The 13,566-nt window shown below is 36.0% G+C and overlaps 3 protein-coding genes across 3 annotated transcripts; all 3 read left to right on the top strand.

Annotated features, from left to right (window-relative positions):
- Positions 1 to 540: 540 nt before the first annotated feature.
- On the top strand, positions 541 to 3,833 carry LOC113152031 (complement factor H-related protein 1-like). The gene is made up of 5 exons (XM_026344943.1): positions 541 to 712; positions 1,649 to 1,774; positions 2,588 to 2,776; positions 3,129 to 3,308; positions 3,465 to 3,833. The coding sequence occupies exons 1-5, from the start codon at positions 643 to 645 to the stop codon at positions 3,668 to 3,670; spliced, it is 771 nt and encodes a 256-aa protein (XP_026200728.1). The 5' UTR covers positions 541 to 642; the 3' UTR covers positions 3,671 to 3,833.
- Positions 3,834 to 5,534: 1,701 nt separating this feature from the next.
- On the top strand, positions 5,535 to 11,952 carry LOC113152028 (complement factor H-like). The gene is made up of 13 exons (XM_026344940.1): positions 5,535 to 5,694; positions 6,101 to 6,283; positions 6,425 to 6,619; positions 6,722 to 6,895; positions 7,454 to 7,621; positions 7,861 to 8,025; positions 8,573 to 8,740; positions 9,205 to 9,372; positions 9,665 to 9,829; positions 10,197 to 10,382; positions 10,473 to 10,658; positions 11,048 to 11,227; positions 11,623 to 11,952. Exons 1-13 carry the CDS (start codon positions 5,625 to 5,627, stop codon positions 11,805 to 11,807), a joined length of 2,193 nt encoding a protein of 730 aa, XP_026200725.1. The 5' UTR covers positions 5,535 to 5,624; the 3' UTR covers positions 11,808 to 11,952.
- Positions 11,953 to 12,171: 219 nt separating this feature from the next.
- LOC113152033 (complement factor H-related protein 2-like) lies at positions 12,172 to 13,451 on the top strand. The gene is made up of 3 exons (XM_026344944.2): positions 12,172 to 12,493; positions 12,843 to 13,013; positions 13,116 to 13,451. Exons 1-3 carry the CDS (start codon positions 12,424 to 12,426, stop codon positions 13,304 to 13,306), a joined length of 432 nt encoding a protein of 143 aa, XP_026200729.1. The 5' UTR covers positions 12,172 to 12,423; the 3' UTR covers positions 13,307 to 13,451.
- Positions 13,452 to 13,566: the final 115 nt, after the last annotated feature.

Genomic DNA, 13,566 nt, shown 5'->3' with positions numbered 1-13,566 from the left:
ATTCTTATTTTATTTTTCTTTGCCTTAAAAATAATGCTTCTGAATATGTCATCAGTATTATTTGTTTCTTATTTCTTTGCTGATGTGTCAGTCAGGGGCAGTGAAAAGGCTAAACAGGGAATAAAAAAATGAAGGAAACATTCAATATCAGCTGATTTTAAAGAATCTGGGTATTTTAACCTATATAATATTAATTCTAACGGAGCCCATCTCTATACAACCCCACTGCTGAACAAAATTTCAGACCAGAATTATTAGCATTTATATCAGTTACATGTATTTAGTACTTAGTTTGTTTAAGTTGGTGCATTTAACTCAATGTAATTTCCATACATACAGACTTACTGCTCTAATTCACTTTTCCACTTTATGCTAGTGTGAAGAAAAATAAATATGTAAACTCATCATATATTTGTGGCTGTGATTGTTTTTCTACACTGGATAATAAATCAGAGATTGTAAAATAGACCATATAGTCATTTATCACACTGAGTGTGAGAGAGAGAGAGAGAGAGAGAGAGAGGCAGAGCAGAAGGCAGGGTTTGGGGACCAGTGTTTATTCACTGCTTTGTGTAACTCTAAGGGGAAAAACAAAACTCTGCCACAGATTCTCTGGTCAGGGAGTTTTTCCTAAATACAACAATGAGATTCTTTCACCATCTTTGGGTTTTTATCCTGTGGCTGAACGTGGATGAATCTTTTCAACAGATTGGTAAGAACGGTCGTCTACAGGTCTCAGTCAGTTCTCTGCCATTCCAGCTGAAGTAGCAAAATATCTTCTATTCATTATTTAATTAATTGAATGAAGGTGAATAAATCTGGCACAGGTGTATACATTTAACTTTTTAAAACTTATTTCAAGTCATTTCGGATCCATTTTATGTTCTTTTCTTAATGACACAGTTCTGTGCATTTTGATGACATACAGATCTTTAATTACCCGGTGCCTTCAATGTATATTGTAAATTAACATCTTATTTTTGCTCATGTAGTTGAAGATGTGAAAGAATACTAATATTAACATAAAATCTTATTATAGAATCAATTGTAGTCATTAGATCATAAAGATGAACAAGCACTAAAAACATGCTGTATAAGGATTCCTGACATTTATAATATGCTATTTCTTAGTTATGTCTTCCAGCACAATGTATTGTAAATAGAGATGACATGAACAGACTAGGATTCAGTTTGCGTGTTGTATATGAATGCCCAAAAACTGTGCATCCCCTATGGAGATCATTGCATTCATAGGAGCAGTACATGATGCCAGCTTTGGTAATAAATCAGCAGTGGATTGATGGTGTGCAACTGGAAGTGATCAACATGACATGGATGAAAAAACACTGTAAATGATGAACAAGCATTATTATCTAGACCTGTTGATGTAAACGTATTAGGTGATCGTCTGTGGCAGTTTTTAATAAAACATAAACATTCACATTCAGATACATGTAATATGAGAGAGGATATTTCCATACACCTCTATAAACATGTGTTTACATCAGACACATACTAGTGTGATGACCTGCTGTCGAGTGATTGATGGATGGATGTCTTCAACAAACTGCTGTACTGATGTGTTCCTGTCATCACGTAGACCAGAGCGGTGGCTGACAAGTTGTTCTCTGTTTTTTTGACATTGCAGGAGCTCGTACAGTGTCAGAGTGTAAAACTGGGCAGTTTCAGTGCAAGAATGGACAGTGCATCCCGACCATTTGGAGATGTGATGATGATCCTGATTGCTTAGACAGTAGCGATGAGGAGAACTGTCGTAAGTAGACGAGAAGCCTAATTATCCCTTTGCTTTCTGTTGCAGTGACCTTGCTTATACCTGCTACTCGTGGCATTTTTAAAAAGGTTTTATTTTCTGTATGTTTGCTGACAGACTATTATTTGGTAACATTACATAGTCTTTAATGTGAGCTGGCGCATGACTGGGTACGGGTATATGCTGCAGGTAGCTGATTGTGTCGGTGTTTAACTTTTGAATGTGTTAAGTTGTAGTGAGAATGAACTTGTTCTCCCTGTAGTTCGGCCCCCATTCTGTGTTGGATGCAGACAGCATCTTTCTAAAACCTGTCTCACTGCTTCCACATTTTAGCACCTACTGAGGGCCTTTCCTCCTCCCATTTTTAAATCTCCTGTGGGCACCTTGGCAGTGTGAATTCCAAAGAGGCAATGCCCACTTGTCTTACACCCACAGAAAGCATCAGCTGACAGGTTGGTTGGAGATAAATCCAACAGCGTGACTCTGGTTGCCAGAGTGATGCTCTGTTACTGGCATCGTGCCCCCTCCCCAAAACCCAATATCACCTGCAGAGCTCAGCGGTGAGAGGAACGAGGCTGACCTATGAAAACTAATAATATATTAATAGTGCTACTGTTTCTAGTCTCCCAACAACTCCATTATTGTTGTTTGTGTCCTCATCTACTTTGTGCATATTAGGAAAAGTTATATTTTGGACAGCATCTGGATAAATATACAGTAGATTTAAATATAATGTTTGTCTGATGTTAGATCTGATTTACAGCTGTTTATACTGTAAATACCTCTTTACAAATCAGATTCTCTTCTTTAAAACAGAAAACTGCAGAGTCACAGAAATACCAGGAAGTGTATGGATCACCACAAGACATGTAGCAGGTTCTCAGCTACGAGCAGGAGAAAAGTTAAGATTTGATTGTCGCCTTCTTGATCACGTTATTAACGGGAATCAAGAGGTTGAATGTTTAGCAAATGGACAGTGGAGTGAACCCTTTCCAACATGTGGACGTAAGTTTAGTTTTTCTCATTTGCAAAAATATATTCACAACAGTTTATGCAAAATAGAGAGTGAAACTCAAATGTGTCTCAGTAGAAGTGAGATTCCTCACATTGAGGGCTTGGAATGTATTTTGTAATCCCCACACTAGACCTAATATGAAAACTCCAGTGAATCAGGTCTTGTGATTTCTGTGTATTTTCCAGAGTCAGAACAGTGAATATGTTTCTCACTGATACAAAACTGGGGAAACAAATCAGTACTCTAAAGCTGACATAACAGGCTGATCATAAATATAAAGATCAGGACATAAAGCATTAGAAAGTGACAAATTAAAAAGATACTTTGCTTACTTTATTTCAGCGCCTGTGGGCTGTGGGAAACCACCAACTCTGCCAGATGGAGACCTCAAATACGACATTAAATTCAGTTACGTAAATACTGAGAAGGTTGAATACATCTGTCAGCCATACTACACTATGCAGGGTGAACCTTTTAAAACCTGCAACAATGGTCTTTGGACTGGATCCATGAGATGCCTCCGTAAGTTACAGTCGCCTTTATAATTTTCATATTGCATTTAAAGACGTTTGTGCACACATAAAACAAATCCATGAAGCAGATGTTCCTCAATTGGGTCGATTTCTCTAGAATATGATGAACATTAATGAAATACTATGTCTCTGTTATTTTTTCCAGGACCCTGCACTGTCAATAGAGAGGACATGAACAGACATAATATTAGGTTTGCACATAAGACCGATGATAAGCTGTATTCACCTCATGGAGATCATATTACATTTAGTTGTATCAGAGGAACAGTCCCTGATGGCAGAATGGAAATGCGACAGCAGTGTAATGATGGCGTGATGAACCTCCCCACTTGTGTACCTCGTAGTCGGTAATCTATGGAAAGGCCGGTGCTGTTCACAGTCTGTGTTCCAGCTGGACAGTACATGCTAAATCAGAGCTGCCTGGACAAACATGTCAGTGATTGTAGAAAGTGAAGAGATCAACCAGTACTGATCCAGTGTGTATACTTCAGTGCTGTGACATCATTTCAATAAAACATTTATACTCTCAGTCAGTGTTCTGCTTTAACTTGTGTCATAGAGAAGCTGTGAGAATTATGACAATATAATACATATTTGTGCAGAAATTATATAATATTTGTTCTTAATGTTTCAGATTTCAAAAACTAATTCAAAAAGTAATTCCTATTTGTTATAAAAGCTTCTACAGTGATGACTGTTTGTCAGTACCGGTCCATCTGGTGTCAATTAAGGTAGAAAGTGAGTTTATTAACACTAGGTTAAAGGCATGGTCCAGAAACATGGAAGTTACAGTCACATTTATATATTTCATATTGCATTTTATGTGGAATTTGCAGGAATAAAAGAAATGTTGGTTCCCAATTTTTGTATGGCATGCAAACACTAAAGGCATAAACTAAATTAATATTGACATAAAATCATTTCATAATTATTTGCAGTTATTACATCTCATTTGTTTACATCAGACACAAACGTTCACACTAATGTGATGAACGGCTGTTGAGTGATGTAAATTCTCACTTTAACTAGTAAAATGGAGACATATGGATGTTTTGTCATCATACTCACAGTAAGCATCTTTTAATAATCTTTATTCACATATGGCTGCAAACTTGTTGATTTGACATCAACTAGTAACTCACAGCTGTAGCTAAAACTGATCTGCATTCATAAAAAAAGCTTCATATTATTTATGGAGCACTCCAGGAGCTGAATGATTAGCTACACCAGCTACAACAATTAAAATGCTGATTAAACATATTATCATATTACTACTTTTTACAATCATATGTCAGATACAACAAGTCACTTCCTGAGGTCATTTCTCATTTCGCACTGTGGAACATGGTGATATTACAGGGGAAAAGCCCATGATTAGCCCATAGCAGTGGATTCTGTGTGTTGTTTTTATGGTGCGATGACCCCGTCCTTTTGGCAGTAAAATACTTGGTTAACTGGAAGTGATACACACACTGACTGGACAAAGATGTAAATGATTTATCAGATTGAGGAAAATACTGTAGAACAGTTCTGTTTTCACAATCTGTCTTCAATTCAGAGCAGTCAAAACATTTTTTTGTATAGTTTTATTCAAACATTCATGCAAAACAGCAAGAAAACAGAAACCGTGCAGAAGAGTTGGGATCGTCTTTCTTAGGCTAAATAAGCAGATTCTTATTTTACTTTTCTTTGCCTTAAAAATAATGCTTCTGAATATGTCATCAGTATTTTTTGTTTCTTATTTCTTTGCTGATGTGTCAGTCAGGGACAGTGAAAAGGCTAAACAGGGAATAAAAAAATGAAGGAAACATTCAATATCAGCTGATTTTAAAGAATCTGGGTATTTTAACCTATATAATATGAATTCTAACGGAGCCCATCTCTATACAACCCCACTGCTGAACAAAATTTCAGACCAGAATTATTATCATTTATATCAGTTACATGTATTTAGTACTTAGTTTGTTTAAGTTGGTGCATTAACAACATTTAATTTCCATACATACAGTATTCATAGTGTGAATTCACACTATACTTCATAGTGTGAAGAAAATAAATATGTAAACTCATCCTATATTTGTGGCTGTAATTGTTTTTCTACACTGGATAATAAATCAGAGATTGTAAAATAGACCATATAGTCATTTATCACTCTGGGTGTGAGTGAGAGAGAGAGAGAGAGAGAGGCAGAGCAGAAGGCAGGGTTTGGGGACAAGTGTTTATTCACTGCTTTGTGTAACTCTAAGGGGAAAAACAAAACTCTGCCACAGATTCTCTGGTCAGGGAGTTTTTCCTAAATACAACAATGAGATTCTTTCACCATCTTTGGGTTTTTATCCTGTGGCTGAACGTGGATGAATCTTTTCAACAGATTGGTAAGAACGGTCGTCTACAGGTCTCAGTCAGTTCTCTGCCGTTCCAGCTGAAGTAGCAAAATATCTTCTATTCATTATTTAATTAATTGAATGAAGGTGAATAAATCTGGCACAGGTGTATACATTTAACTTTTTAAAACTTATTTCAAGTAGTTTTGGATTCTTTTTATGTTTTTTTTCTTAATGACAAAGTTCTGTGCTTTTTGACCTGGTACGGTGACATATAAAATGTCCTCCCTCAGTATCATCAACAAAATTAATACTTATTTTAAGTTTTTTTGTAAACTCAGCTGCAAACAGATGTCTGACAGATAAAGTACTTGCTGATAAATTAGTGGCTCAGAACTCAAGCTGTTATTTTCCTTGTTATAATTACATTCATGCTCGTGTCTTTCTTCTTCAACAGAGATCAAATGTACAGTACCTGTGATCGACAATGGCCATGTATTGGAAGATGTGAAAGAATACCGTGAAAATGAAATTCTACATTTTGTATGCAATAATAAATATAAACGCACTGAAGAGAGGCCGTCAAAATGTGTTCAAGTAGGAGAAAGAGCAGACTGGAGCCCCACACCTGCATGTGAGCGTGAGTAGAAATGGCTCAATCTATATCACCATGACTACAGAAATCTACTGCTGCATGAATGGATGTGATGTGATTTGATGGGGTGTGTATACGGTTTATAACAAATAAATGAAAATGTGCTTGATTTCCCACTAACTGCAGTGATAAAATGTAAACTGGATTTGCCACCACTCAAAGGAATCACGTATGACCCTGCATTCAGAAACCTATTTCTACCTGGTGACAGAGTGAGAGTCACATGTGAACAGAGGTACGGGATTTTTGGTTCCTGGGACTTGACAGCAGAAACTACTTGCAAAGACAATGGAGAATGGACTGTGAGACCAGTTTGCCAAGGTACAGACTCTGTGTGCTTTAGACTGTGTCCAGAGACTATGAGATTACTGGTTCATCAAAGCCTGATGTTTACTTCACATTAACAAATCTGTCTTTTTCTAGAGGTTGTGTGCATCAAACAAGACCCACATGTGAGTCGGTGGTATGTGGATTACTGGAGAAACAAAATAACACTGGGGGAGACTGTACGTTACAGCTGTAGGTCAGGCTACAAGGAAACAGCTGCTGAGGCCACATGCTCCAGAGGTGGATGGGAACCAAATCCACTTTGTCAAGGTATTATTGAACTGAATTTGTATTTATAGTATTTCTACTATTGGTCCAGTTAGGATCAGTCTTTTTTTACTCTACTATTTTCCACCAATCAGAAACTTAAACTTTAACGGTTGGTAAGCAGAAAAAGGCCATGCGTTAGGCATTAATATGTCTTCTACCACTGCAGGGACCAGTTTAAGTTACATTTTTGTGATTGGTGTTATGGTCCAGAAGCAGTGAATGGCTTAAGAATTATGCTGAATATCTCCAGCTTACTGCAAATCTCAAGACTTCTCACCATATGCAATCAGTAAATACAGTATATCAGAGCTAGAGATTGAAATTTAATTTGATTCAATCAAAAGAAAAAGGAGAAAAAACACAAACTAACAGTTAACTTGAGTGTACATAATGAAACATGTCTTAAATCTAAAATACTGCACATAAACCAAAGCTTGTACTAGAGCCATTCACTTTCTATTGTTAACAGTAAGTAGTAACAGTTTCATATGCTGACACACACACCTCCCACATCTCAACATGTTCATTATAATAACAAGGATTTTCTTTTTTTTCCAGAAATGACATGTGACAGACGTGATGTCCAGAATGCAGATATTACAAACAACGATAAGATGATATACAAATATAATGAACGAGTCAGGTATGTCTGCAGTGAAGGTTTTACAGGACAGTTTACTCTAACCTGTGGAAAACATGGTTGGTCTGGAAATCCACGATGTACAGGTAAGAAAAAACAGAACAAGTTCAGTGTTGGTGTGTTTTGTGTTGTTGTTGTTGTTTTTATATCTGTGTATTTTTTTTTATATTTGACTTTCTTTGAATGCATTTAAAAAGTTTTTAACAAAACCCCGTCCAGTATTAAGTTGCTGAAGCCTCTTTACACTAAGAAGCAGTTTTCATAGTGCAGTAACAACACAGTAAATGTTACGACAGGGTAAAACTGCATTTTATTTATCTTTCAGAAATCACATGCGAACCACCTAGTAACCAGTATGAGGATATCATTAATTATAAAGGACAATACAGATACAATGAACAGATTGATTTAAAGTGCAGGGTTCCTTATAAAGGAAGTTTTTCTCTAACCTGTGGAGAACGTGGTTGGATCGGACAACAAAAATGTACAGGTAAGAGTTTTAATTTGTCATGTGTAGTATGTGTTTTTATCCAGGTGTAATTACAATGTACTTTACTCCTCTTGACTGGTGACACATATTTATTTTAATATGATCCAGTATACATATATATTATCAGCCTCAGGATGGGAAAATATCTCACATACAGGACTGTTACCTGAAATGACTTTTACATGCTGACACTTTGGCAGAAAAATCATTCTTATTATCTGAATATAAAAATAAAACAGCAGCTACAGTCCAAGCATCAATTCAATGATAACTCTCTAATGTTGAGAGTGAGGAGGCTTCAGACAGGTGGTCACCACCATCATCTTACAACAGGATCCTTCTCTGGTACTTTGAAAAGCTGAGCAGTGATAAATCATTTAAAAGTATGAGTTTGGTCTGTTGTTACTAGAGAAGCTGTTTGATCCACAGAGAATTGTGTAAAATATGTAGAATATGTCCACTTCATGTGAAAAGATTAAGTTATAAATAGAAATTATGTGTGTTTTTTGTTTGTTTGTTTGTTTGTTTTATTCTTTCTTTCTTTCAGAGATCAAATGCAACACATTGCAACATATTGACCCAAATGCAAACTTGGAAGGAACCCGTCAAGAATACTGGCACAATGAGAGGGTTTATTATGCCTGTAAGACAGGGGGGGGAGGTTATTCTCTAACCTGTGGAGAAAACGGTTGGATTGGGACTTCATCGTGTAAAGGTAAGAAATTCAAAACGTAATACAGTTTGTTCCCACTCACTCTCAAACATCATAGAACAGGTCAGATAACTTCACATTATTTACTAAAGGACATTCACTCATCTTCTTCTTCTTCTATTCTTCTACCGCAGCAGTTCAGACTAACAAAGATTCCATGTTTACAACTTGTCTGATAAATGAAGCCTTGAATTGTAATTTTAGATTTAAATTAGATTTAGATTTGTTTATACCACTTTAATGTATATTGATTTAGCACTGAAAGAAATTAGATGAACATGGATAAATGCCACACTTCATGGAAACCAGCTTTTCTTTTATGAAGTACTATTTACATTTAAACACCTGAATACACAGTAAAATACCTCTTACTGAAACACTGTAAGTACTGGAGAGCGTATTTAAGAATACAGGAAATATGAAACACACTTTATTTATGTAAAGTCTTTTCGTTTAATTTGTTTCAGAAACAACGTGTAAAAAAAAGAACATTGTCAAAGCATACATTGTCCGCAACAACAAGAACATTTACAGCCAAGATGAAACAGTTGAATACGAATGCAGCACTAACAAGGAAATACGTTTTAATGTTACCTGTGATAAAGGTGTTTGGACTGATATTCAGAGCTGTCCAGGTAAGAACATAAAACTAGAACAAATATGGTTTCAAACATTGTATAGTTACTTAACATTAAACTAATGTTAATGAAAGGACCAAAGTTATTTATTGTCCTGTGGAGGCACTTGATGAAAAGATGAAGGATGAGCAACAGGATCCATTTACTTTTAAATGTTAAATGTCAATTCATTTTATAGACATTAAAATGTATCTAGATATTTTTTGTTGTTCTGTTTGAAACTGATAAATTAATGTGTCTTGATGTCATTTTATTGATGCTGTCTGAATATTTTGCTCTTTTTTTATAGATTTGAAATGTCCAAAACCTAAATTAGAAAATGGATTTATAGTTGGTCCCTACAATGACACAGTCTACTTCACCTGTGGTGATTCTTATAAACTTTTGAGCAGTGGATGGTGGGGTGAAGCCAAATGTAACGGAAGTGTGTATGTTGGACTTCAACCATGCATCGGTAACTCATAAAGTCTTCATGTCTAATTCTAACAGGTTTCAAAAAGGAAAATGTCTCTGACAGATCTCTTTACTGGTTTATTACTGGAACCTGTACTCTCCAGTCTAAGTCAAGCTGCCTGAGAGCAGTGACACTGACACTTCACACACATCAGTTTTTTGAATTTAAAATATGTTAAAACGTGACTTGTATTTGATGGTAAAGGTATATACCAAACAAAAAGTTAAATACATTTTATCTGACTACATCATTGTGTAGCAAATTTGAAGCAGCCTTGATTTATTTTTTATCCTGGTGCTGGATAAGTTGAGAAATGTTTCATTGCTAACGAAAAATTAGAAACCAATTGTATTTGTATCTACTTTAGGGAAAGATAAGTGCAGACCTCCTGTTATTCCTAATGGAAGTTGGACACCTCAACTAAAAATGTATGAACCCAACAAAAACATCCAGATCCAATGTAACGAAGGATACAATGCTGTGGTTTCTCAGCTGACCTGTCGCGAAGGACAATGGAAAACAGGCGAAGTGACACCCCCAATCTTCTGTACACGTGAGTCATGTTTGATTTCATCAACTGTACGTAGTGTACAAAATATATTAGAGGATTTAATCTAAAACTGTTTCTTTTAATTTCTTGCAGCATCTTCCTGTAAGCCCCCACCTAAAGTTGACAATGCTGTGGTGATGGAGTCATATCAAAGTGAATACCTGTCTGGTTCTGAAGTAACTTATCAGTGCAAAGATGACTTAAGACTGGAGGCCGAGGGAGGGGACACCATTAGATGCCAAGATGGGGAATGGGAGAACAAGAACATTGAGTGCACAAGTACGTACATCCAATAGCATTTCACAAATGACTTCAGAGAAAGCTTTAGAAAGAAGACTTGAGATTTAACAATGCGTTAAATTAGTTTTGATTGTTTTTTTTGTTTTTTTAGTTTGTTCTGTTGTTACTAGAGAAGCTGTTTGATCCACAGAGAATTGTGTAAAATATGTAAAATATGTCCACTTCATGTGAAAAGATTAAGTTATAAATAGGAATTATGTGTGTTTTTTGTTTGTTTATTTGTTTGTTTTATTCTTTCTGAGTTTATGTGCAAACTGCCAGTGTATAGCAAAAAATAATGAATGTCAGTATTCTGGAAAAAAGCATCAATTTGTATTTAGTTTGTCTTTTTATCAGAGTTTACTGTATTTATGCCTTTGTATTTTTAGAGGTACCCGGTTGTGAAACACCACCAGCTCTTCTAGATGGAGACCTCAGAGACACCATGAAGAGTCAGTACAGACACAATGAGCGCGTTGAATACATGTGTCAGACGTACTACACCATGGAGGGCGAACCTCACAGAACCTGCATCAATGGAGCATGGACTGGATATATGAGATGTCTGAGTAAGTTACAGTTCTCTATGAGTTAAATATACGGTGTGTTAGTTTTTTGAAATTTAATAGTAAACATATGATGCCGAACTTATTGTGATGTGGATTGTTGCTGTAAAAGTCTCCTGTGGCCCAGACTCACTGAACAGTGCTGCCTTCACTACAGCAAATACTAATTTCTAAAAGTCTTGCTTAACCACCAAGTTCTACGGTATTTTTATTTTGTATTTATTATAACAAAATAAATAAAGTGCAAATTATATACTCATTACTGGATATTAATGGGTCATCAGTATCTATTTTTACATAATTATGTGATCGAGTGTCAGAAATAAGTCATTTTTGTCTTTACTCTCTTTACATACTTTACAATTAAATAATATTTTTGTCTTTTTTCTCTCTTGCAGAACCGTGTATTGTGAATGAAGTCGACATTAGACAAAATAACATAACTTTAACATCTAGTGACAAAAAATATTTAGTTCATGATGAAGTCATTGAGTTCAGGTGTGCCAGTGGAACACCTGTGGGCACGACGGCGATGCGTCAGAGGTGTAATAGTGGGGAGATTATGCTGCCGGCTTGCTATTAAGAGGCTTCATTAACTGGATAAAAATGACAGAGAAACCAATTAAATTAATTAAACGTGTCAGTTAAACTTGTGTGTTAATTAATTAAAATATTAAAAACTGTGGGAAACATAATAAAACAGACATGACTTCTCAGTTTGTTTTCTGCCTCCACAGAGACCAAACTGTACACAATATAAATTAAATAATAATAAATGGATGCTGAATAGTCCTGGTTGAGTTTTCATCAACACTGAATTAAAAGGTGACTCTTATAAATATCAACTGTCTAACGATAAGGTTCATGTATTGGCAGTCAAATGCTTTAAATTATTTAGGAATTACTTCTCAAAGATCATCTTTGTCTATTATCTTAGTATTACATGATTTAGGAAGTTTTATTGTCATTTCACTACATGCACATAATGAACCGTTGACTAATGCTGCTCCAGGTACATTACATAGTTCTACGTGTGTTTCTGATAAATCCAGTGTTTGTTGGAAACACGTCTTTGGCAAAGATGTTGAAATTCCCGAATGTTGCAACTCTTGTCTGTATAAATATAAAGGGGACAAACACAGACAGGTTGTTTATGGACTTTCTCTGACTCCGGCACCTGGGTTTCCTCAGTCTTCACTATGGGAATCTCCCTGCTTCTTTGCCTTTTTGTCCTGTGGCTGAACGTGGATGTGTCGCTGTCACAGGCTGGTAAGGTTTCTCGGTAACGGGACAGATTTTCAGCTGAAGATTTCTCAGTAGTTGTACCAAAGTTACAATAATATTATGCATCCAGACAAACTGGATAACCCAGATCTCAAAGCATAGAGCACATATTGTATTGAAATATAATTTAAAGAGAATATTTTGGGTCAAATTTAGCTGAAGTTGTGTTCCTTAAAATGATTATACTATACTAGACGTTACAATCAACAGTTCACACTACGTTTTTACAATTAATCAATTGTCCAGTGTACAAAACGTCAGCTTTAGGTGGAAATGCTGCTCTCTAGTGCCTAATGCCAAAGTAATGAAGCACTTTTACCATAACTGTCCGCAGGCTGTGAGAATCCACCACCTCTTGCAAATGGAGACCTCAAAGACACCATGAAAAGTCAGTACAGTCATAACGAGAGGGTTGAATACATGTGTCAAAATTACTACACCATGGAGGGTGAGCCGTATAGAACTTGCATCAATGGTACATGGACCGGGCAGATGAGATGCCTCAGTAAGTAAAGTTCATTTAGTGAAGCAGTAATTCATGGTGACAGCAGCAATCTAACTGTAGCAATAACATTAGTCATTGACAAAGTGTTTTCATCTCTTGCAGAACCCTGCACCATCAGTGAAAACGACATGAGGGAACATATGCTTGAATTCAGATATAACGATTTAAAAAAGATGTATGCAGCCCATAACGGTGTGATTGAGTTTGGATGTGCCAAAAGAAGACCTGTTGGCACGGTGACGATGCGTCAGAAATGTAGTGATGGCGTGATCCAACTTCCCACCTGTCAGTAAACATTTTTCGATTTTAGGTTCTACTTTTCAGTCCAATTCTAAACATTTCTACTCAATTGTTGCTACAGTGATTTGTTCTGTTTTTGTTTTACCTTTAGTTTAATATTAATATTTCTTCTGTTTAATATGCTAAATAAAATTTTGAGCACAAAAATAAATCTTGATGGATTGTTGTGATGTCTGAAAGAATCTACACCAAGTAGACGGAGTGGCACAAAGTCTTCAATAGATGTTTATGGTACATTCACGATGTCTTCTAT

Source organism: Anabas testudineus, chromosome 4, assembly GCF_900324465.2.
Source record: "Anabas testudineus chromosome 4, fAnaTes1.2, whole genome shotgun sequence".
NCBI lineage: Eukaryota > Metazoa > Chordata > Actinopteri > Anabantiformes > Anabantidae > Anabas > Anabas testudineus.
The sequence above is the reverse complement of the archived record's forward strand: the minus strand, read 5'-3'. Positions and strand labels throughout refer to the sequence as shown.